The 9,009-nt window shown below is 35.1% G+C and overlaps 1 protein-coding gene across 1 annotated transcript in view; it reads left to right on the top strand.

The window, feature by feature from the left end:
- The first annotated feature begins 1,044 nt into the window (after positions 1 to 1,044).
- LOC109105417 (eukaryotic translation initiation factor 3 subunit E-A) overlaps positions 1,045 to 9,009 on the top strand; it is a 44,860-nt gene continuing 36,895 nt past the window's right edge. Inside the window, exons 1-3 of the mRNA XM_042772945.1 lie at positions 1,045 to 1,195; positions 1,964 to 2,081; positions 2,180 to 2,297. Coding sequence (XP_042628879.1) covers positions 1,106 to 1,195; positions 1,964 to 2,081; positions 2,180 to 2,297 — 326 coding nt within the window. The 5' untranslated portion in view covers positions 1,045 to 1,105. The remainder of the gene's footprint in view (positions 1,196 to 1,963; positions 2,082 to 2,179; positions 2,298 to 9,009) is intronic.

Raw genomic sequence — 9,009 nt, 5'->3', positions numbered from 1 at the left:
GGAATTTCAGTGGGTTCTGAAAGAGGCCCATTATTTCAGCAGGATTTTACAAATTCAGCAAGTTTACTTGGCAAAACATGAGCTCTTTATAAATAAAATGTTTTGTTGTATCAATTCTGCAGTTAAATTATAGATTCTTGAAAGGTTTATAAGCATAGCTGCTATTTAACTTTACACATAAAAATCTGAGTATTACACTTAAGATTCTATTCTATTCGATTTGACTCTATTCATGTAGAGTACATTTTAGTAAACTTTCTATTTGTGAGAACAAAAATTAAACTTTAATTTAATTTTATTGCATTCAAATTGTTCTTCCAGCACGGAGTAGTCAATTACATTTTATTAATGACAATTCTATTTTATTCTTTAATTTTTTTTCTGTTCAGTTCTATTATATTTTACAACAGAATAATTATTAAACCTAATTATTTTCTAAATGTTTCCACTTTCTTTTATTCTGTTAGTTTTACTTTAACTTTATTATTAGAAGTGCAGATTACAGTTGAGCAAATTTTATTATTTAAACTAGCGTATTCTGATTTACTCCATATGTTTTATTCTATTATAATAAATTAGTAAATTGTATTAATAAAATTCAGTTTTATTCGTTACATTTATTCTTTTCTGTTCTATTGTACAATTAGCTATATTTAATTAGTTCTCTTTTGTTATCTTTATTCTATCATATTCTATTAGCGCAGAGTAGTCAAGTATTTTAATTACATTTTATTTTATTTACAGTTATTCTGTTCTGTTTTACAATACAGTTTTATATCATTAAATCTAATTGTTTTCCATTTTTTTTTCACCTGTATTTTATTCTATTAGTACTTATTTCAACTTTATTCTTATCTGGAAGAGTACAGCTGAGTCAATTTTATAATTTAACCTATCGTTTTCTGTTTTGTTAACTTTATTCTATTATATTCTATTAGCGTAAACATCTTTATAGAGCCAACATCATTCAATTTAAAGCAGTATATTCGCTTTGATGCTGTGTGACACCTGCAGATGCAGCCCATGGCGCTTTGGACTGTGTGTGAATAGATTTTATTAAATAAAGTTTTTCCTGTTTTGAAGCGCGTCCTCTTCCGTTGTCAACATGGCGGAATATGATCTGACTACCAAAATCGCCCACTTTTTGGATAGGCATCTCGTTTTCCCACTGCTGGAATTCCTCTCAGTAAAAGAGGTACACGTGTAACTTACGTTCGTATTTGAAAAGCGCTGTAAAACCGTTTGTTTGTAGACGGCGGCAAAAGTAGTACCACGTGCGCCACCGGCACGTCCGGTTGTGTAGATCACATAACTCACGATTTCGACCGGTAACGTAATAAAATAATAATGAGTATCGAAAGAGCCAACAAACTTTGACATGAATAATAGTTTATTCATAATATAACCAACTCTTCTGCTGGTTATTTGCTAGCTGTAGGCTATATCAAAACCTAGTAAGCTGCCTAACTAGACAGCATTGTAAGCAGCTTTAGAGAGCTTAGGACAGCTGACAGATCTGTCACTTTGTCTTGGCTTGTAACTTTCAAGGCAGTGCTGCGTTGTTTACATTTATCTTCTACGTTCGTGTGTTGTGATGTTGTTTCATTGTTTGAGTTTTCACCAAGATATATAACTGATTATATCTGACAAAGACAGACGAGGTTTTGTTGTAATTGCAAAAATGACGTCGAAGTGACAGCCTTAGAAGAACCAGTGCAGTTGATGCATTTACCAGTATTTATCATATATGTGTATGTTTAAGCAAAAGTGTTTCTGAATTTACATTGCAGTTACATTATAGCCGTTACAGTTTATTGCAACAAGAATCGTGTTAAGAAAAATATATACAAAATAAATTTCTGTATTACTCAGAATAGATGTTATAGTAGTCGGTGCATATACTTTTGCGTCCTCCTTATATCTGTGTGAACATACTGTTTATGTTTCCATCACTGTTTTCTAGATCTACAATGAGCACGAGCTCCTCCATGGAAAGCTGGATCTCCTCAGTGACACCAACATGGTGGACTTTGCCATGGATGTGTACAGGAATTTATTTCCTGACAAAGAAATACCCAGCTGTAAGTGGATTAACTTCTAATGGTCTTCTGTGAAGAAAGGCGCTTAATGTGATGCATGAGATTCATATGAAAAGAATGTATCATCTGTACTTTTTCAGCTCTCAGAGAGAAGAGGACTGAAGTTGTGGCTCAACTGAAACAGCTGCAATCTGAGACCGAGCCGATTGTGAAGGTGTTTGAGGACCCAGAGACCACGAGGCAGATGCAGTCAACAAGGTAAATGCTAAAATTATACATGTACTAACAGTGTAACATCTTCAGTCATCTCTGTCAAATACTGTGTCTTGTCATTGTATTAATTAAATGGTTTTATTGCTGTATTGCCTGCGTATCTAAATATCAATCTTCATAAGCTGTTTGTAAGATTTCCATTTAACACGTCTGTCTAGATTGTTATTCCTCGCCTTCTTGACTGAGACTTTGAGAAATTGAATTCTGTTTTTTTTTGTACTACATTCAAAGCAAAAAGCATTACTTTGTAGTCAGACCAAAAGTATATTGTATAAGTATATATTATTATATTAATATTTATTCATTTTTAAATATTCTGTATTTAAATATTCTATTCTAGAAATTAAATTATTTAATTTCAGTTCTTTAGAATTTTGCAGAACTATTTATTTATTTATTGGTGCTTATGCCATACATGCAAAACATATAAGTGTAAGTGTAAATCAGTAAACCCAATTTATTTAAAATTTACACTGGTTTGTCGATCCAGATGTGTTTGAGCAAAGAGATCCCCCAAAGTCTGCTACTTTGGATAATCTAATAATGAGTTGTTTAATACACGCTTTAGGGTGTGTTGTAGTTGTCTGAAAAGTGACCCTTCTGTACTTTATAGTACATTGTGTAGACCTTAACTTATCTGCGGAGACTGTGGAGAATCTTTTATGACAGTAGTTTAGTCATTTTCTATTCCAAGCAACAGCTAACATGGTGCTTTACTAATTTTGTTGTTCATCTTATGTAAGTCGAACAGTGTTCAGTTGCACAGTTTAGACAAGACAGTCCTAAGGGATGTGGGACAGAGCCCTGCTCGATGCTAAATGATACTCCAAACAGAACATTTGTGGCTCTTTTTCTGGAAGGTCGGGATTACAGTAAGTGCCATTTAATTAAGTGGATGGCAGAACATCAGTGAGCATTTGTTATCACAATCGGTTTGTTTGAAATTGCCATGTGGATGAGTATATGGTTTCATTCTGCAAATTTCAGAAGAGCAGAATGCTAGAGCATCCTGTGGTGCGTTTCATGGAGGCTTTTTTTTCTGATGCTGACTTTGCCTTAATTAAAATATTTTGGTTAAACCCAGTCTTTGTCCAGTGCTTGCTTTTCTTTGATGGATGTTTCTCATTTCTAGCCGCCTGCCAATCTAGATGTTTTAGGTTTAAATATGTAAGGATTAGAGATGTTTTTATTTCATTAAAAGAAGGCTGTTGAACTGATCACTGAAGGCAGTAGAGATGTTCTCAGATAGTTGTCTCCATTAGCATAGATTAGTAACAGAGGATTCTTGTTAATTATGTTGGATTGAGAAGACATTGTTCTGCTCTCATTCAGTCTCCATCAAACCTAGACCGAAGATACAGCACTTAGTGGCTGATTTTTCCACTGCATTTGATGTGATTTAGGCCTGATCTTGAGAACACTATAGGCTTGTCAAAATGTCAAAGAGTTTAAATATTTGAGTCTCTCTGTGTCTATGCTATATAGCAGGGATTTCCAAGCTGAACCTCTTTGTCCTAAATTTATATTTACTTGAACTATCCCCTGAGATTTTAAGAAAATATTTCAATAATTTAACAACACATTTGCTTGTTCATGAGTCTCTGATGTCAGTTAATGACAATATGACATGCAGGTCAACAAATAAAATAGTAAAATTTTTTAAAGGAGTGTTTTATATTTATTCTTATTTTAAAATTATTTATTTGATTTTTACATTTTTATGATTTGAGTAATGATTGTATACTTTTATGATTTGAATAATAAGTTTTTCCTTAATTCATGAACTGCATAAAGTTCCCTCATGAACCCAGCAAAACTGTTAATGAATAATTAACTGAAATGGTGAAATAAATGACAGTGACATGTAGCTTTAAGCTGTTTAATTAAGTTACTTTGACTAATTATTCAAAACTGCAAATAACAAAAAAATAAAGTTTGCTGAGTTTTTTTTTGTCACTTTGGTTATTGTTAATTTACATTTACCATTTAATTTACATTATTGCTGTAAATTTTAGCATTTTAATTTTAGTAATTTTATTACCTGGGGCTTTGACGTCTCTCATGTACATTGTTTAAGCTTTGTTTGTTTTGAAGATTTAGTGTAGAAAATTAGATAGTTAGAAACTACTTTTTTGACTGGAGAATATTTGTGGTATTTTCTATTGCAAAAGTTGCTGATATGATACTAGGGTGCTGTTAGTGTGTTCTGTGAGGTTTTTATTCTGATTCTATATATTTGCTAGGTTATCTTGCACCTGATAGCTTGGAAAAATTTAATTGTTATATAAAAATTGTTATAAAATTTATTTTGTATAGCGCCTTTAAAAATTACTTTCTCAAGGCGCTGTCCAAGAAAACTACATAAAAGAAAAAACACAACAATAAAATACAAGATATTATACAAAGCAATAATGCAAAAGAAGATAGATTACAGAACAATCAAATAAAAGCTTCCCTAAAAAAGAATGTTTTAAGCAAGGTTTTAAAAACAGCTAAAGAATTAGCAACCCTAATGTCAGTTGGGAGAGAGTTCCACAGTATTGGGGCATATGAAGTAAAGGCCCTGTCACCCCTGGATCGTAACCTTGTTTTGGGGACAGCTAAGAGACCGTGCTGAGAAGAGCGTAAATTGCGAATTGCCGTGTAAGATGTTAAAAGATCTGCCAAGTACTGTGGAGCGAGTCCATGCAGAGCCTTATATGTAAGCATTAAAATTTTAAAATCTTAATAGCTGACCAAGAGGATAAATATAAATACTGAAGAGCAAGGGACCAAGAACTGAGCCCTGTGGGACACCAGTACAGACAGGGTCCACATCAGATCTGAAACCATCTCTTAGAAAAAGGTGTCTCATATTCTAAGCACAAACCACGTAGGACAATGTACATTTCAAAGTTTAATTCTTGTTTGTTTGTCAGGGCTATGTTGATATTTGCATGCCATAGCAATTGTCATTAATTACTTGTAGCTGTTTTGTGTCTCTGTTCAGTGCTTGAATCTGTTGGCCCCCACCAAGAGGCAAAAGTAGAGGCGGTAGCTGATGCCACAATCTGTACTTATTGTTTAATTGCTTGCTTTGACTAGCGCTAATACCTCACCGAGCTTCAATATATTTTATCAGGCTACCGCTGTGTGTTTGTGGTGTCTCAACAGTGAGAAATCTCAGTAGGTGGTATTGCCTTCCCTAGACATTTTTAAAGACCAGTTTGCGTTTCGTTTCTCCAAAACATGCTTTTATCACAGTTCAGGATTAAGTTTGTGGCCTTAGAACCAGGCGCAGTCTTAATTAACCCACTCAAATGGATGTCTGCTCTTCATTAACGAGCGACTTTGAAGTTTACTTGTTCGATCTGAATATTTCGGGTTTCGGAGGGCATTTTTCGGTGTCTGGAGTTTCACGGGCCGAGACGACCACGAGGAAGTGCAGATCAGGACTCGTCTTTATTTGTTCTTTTATTTGTTAATGGCTGCTCGCGTGTGACGTGTTTCTTTTAAACCGCGTCGTCGGATGTTTACTGGATCAGTTCTCTGACAGTGTCGCTTACGGGCCGGATGCTATAAGCAGGTGATATCACATTTGGAAATCTGTCAGGACCATTGTTTAGGAGTGTTAGGACATATGGAGTGGCGATGGATTTTTTTTCTGACTGAGGGTGATAGATGGATGAGCTGTGCTGAATGGCCAAGGGCCGAGTTATCTCGCAGTTCCCTCAGCACCAGTGCATTGACCTCCATAGCAAAACCTGCCCTGTCTGTTCCTCATTTCAACCCAGAAGGGAGGTGGTGAGAGCTGACAGAGTAAAGATGTAATGTCCTCTTCAGAAGACAGATAAACATGGACTCACTGTTAGTTTTTGGAGATACTAGGTGAGGGCTGAGGATGTTGGTTAAATGCATAAATGCTCAGTAAGGACAGTAACACTGTGTCTTAACTAGGTTTGATGCAACAGTTTTTAGTGACAAGACAAGCAATTTGAAACAATCAGTGTTAGTAGATATTTAAAATTTAGAAAGATAGTCCAAAAAATGTGATGTTTCCAAAAGTGTATGACTTTATTTCTTCTGTGAATCACAAAAGGAGATATTTTTAAGAATATTCACACTGCTCTCTTTCATACAGTGCAATGAATGGGGACTGGGCAAGACTGTATGTTTAATCAAAATAAAACTGAAATTTATGAATCTGCTCAGCGCTTCGGTTGTGTATAACATGTATTTGGAAATGCAACTTTTTTTTTTTTTAACTTACTAGTTATATTTATTTTTTGTCATTATAATTATTTATATTTATTACTTACTACTCAGAATTTTGGGGGGATTTGTGAAGCCCTGCAAACAAGATGAGGAAACATTGAGCCTAAACCAAAAGAAAAAACAATAAAAATCACAATTTTTTTCAGAAAATTGTTTCCCCAAATTGTGCTGCCTTAGGACTGGGACTGTCAAGCTCCCAAAAATGCGTATCATCAAAGTAGCCCTCATGATTTGTGTTCTGCTCTATATTCTAATCTTCTAAAGCCACGTGATAACTTTGTGAGGAACAGACTGAAATTTAAGTTACTCAATATTTAGCTTGACAGTTGTGGTCACCATTCACTTTCATTGTGTGGAAAAGAGCAGCTTGGACATTCAGCTATAAAATTCTATTTGTGTTTCACAGAAGTCGTAAAGATTGACATGAAGGTGAGTAAATAACAGAGTTTTTATATTTTAAGTTAAACTATTTCTTGCTTCTTATGGGATGGGAATGAGATTTTAGACCAATGAGAATATGAGATTTCAATAAGGGTGGGACTCGCCAGCCCAATGCTGTAGAAATATAAATCAGACAATTGCAGAATTGTAATGTTTCTTGTTGTGGCTGGTTAGGTCAGTCAAATCTGATTTACATGAGTGAGATGGTTAGGTTTTATTGCTTATCGCTGGTTTGGACCCTGTGTAAGGGAGGTGGCCCCTCTCCACCCAGAGTCCCAGCATCTGTCAGATGATAGTATAATGGAACAGAAGCAGTACTGCAGGAGAACGCCTTTATAAACAGCCTTTGAACCTCCCCGCAAATAAAATAAACGTGCAACCTCCTCTTTCTGTCTGGAGCACATAGTGACGCAGGCCTTCGTTTTTGCCGAATTCTTCAGATGACGGCCACATTTGGCGGAGGTGGTCATGTGGTAAGCATGGTTACCAGACCCCGTGCTGAGCATTTTGCCAAAACTCAGTGAGCATTAAATTCTTACTTCATCGCACCTGATGAGGAGACACAATGTTTGTTTTTCGTTTCTTCATTACCTTATTTCTTTATTTAGTGGTGTTTCCTAAGGAGTACTTACTAAGGCTCATATTTAGGCTTATTGGTTTTTCAAAACCCCAGTATTAAATGTTGGTGTGTAACTTATCCCACAAAGTTTGTGCAACGGATATGAATGATACCTCAAATCATGAGTCTGTTTGAGAAATATGTGCTATTATAAGTAATCAGACTTACTATTTTTGCCAGGCGGACAATAAAAAAAATATTTACTTGTAATTGAAAAAGACCGTGAGGCATATAGGGATCATATTTTCTTTCGATGTGTCAGGAAATAATCTGAAGCAAAAGAAATGTTTAATAACAGTTTTGAGTTGTCACCCATGTGATCACCATACTGTAGCTCAATGTGTTAAAGTGAAAGTGAAGTGACGTGTGGCCAAGTATGGTGATCCTTACTCGGAATTTGTGCTTTGCATATAACCCATCCAAGTGCACACATAGTGAACACACGCGCACGCACACACACACACACACACACACACACACACACACACACACACACACACACACACACACACCAGGAGCAGTGGGCAGCCATTTTTGCTGCGGCACCCGGGGAGCAGTTTGGGGTTCGGTGCCTTGCTCAAGGGTCTCACCTCAGTCGTGTGATTGAGGGTGGAAGAGAGCGCTGGTTATTCACTCCCCCCACCGACAATTCCTGCAAGACCTGAGACTCGAACCCACAACCTTTGGGTTATAAGTCAGACTCACTAACCATTAGGCCATAACCATTAGACCATTTAGGATTTTTTTAAGTTATTATAATTTAAAAAATCATATCAGTCAATATCAATAAATACCATGCTACAGTTAGTGTTACTACAGTAAATCCATGGTAAATAATGTCGTTATGGTTAGGTATTTGTATTATGATTGTTTGTTTGAGTAGTTTTTCTAATGTTTGTTCATAGCTGTTTGTTGTTTGAAGTGTTTACTTTTTTAAATAGCTTTTGCGAAAATAAAATCATAAAATAAATTAAAAAAAAATAACATTTTGTCAAAACATGGGTGAAACAATGTTCGTTTATCATTCAGGGTAATAGATATGTAGGCTGTATATGTAAAAATGAGGCAACAATTATTCTGACCTGTACTTGTGATCATTCTAAAATTAATTATATTTTAAATGATTAATAACTTCTTGCTGATAAATGAGTAAAACCCAGTGGTTCGAAGGATAGTGGCAAAGACTGGTGAAGATTTAAATTTGCAATAAAGGAGCTTTTGGGTGCTGCACTGTGATTATTCTTAAACGGAGTCTTTTAATGACATCTAATGATGAATTTGTTATAAAAACTACTGTTATACTGAATTAAGTTTTTCTGAAATCATGGGAAAAATGTATGAAAGTCATTATTTTTTACTCAGAAAAGATTAAATTAAACAGGA

Source organism: Cyprinus carpio, chromosome A16 (genome assembly GCF_018340385.1).
Source record: "Cyprinus carpio isolate SPL01 chromosome A16, ASM1834038v1, whole genome shotgun sequence".
In the NCBI taxonomy this organism is placed as follows: domain Eukaryota; kingdom Metazoa; phylum Chordata; class Actinopteri; order Cypriniformes; family Cyprinidae; genus Cyprinus; species Cyprinus carpio.
This window is presented reverse-complemented; position numbering and strand designations above follow the sequence as displayed.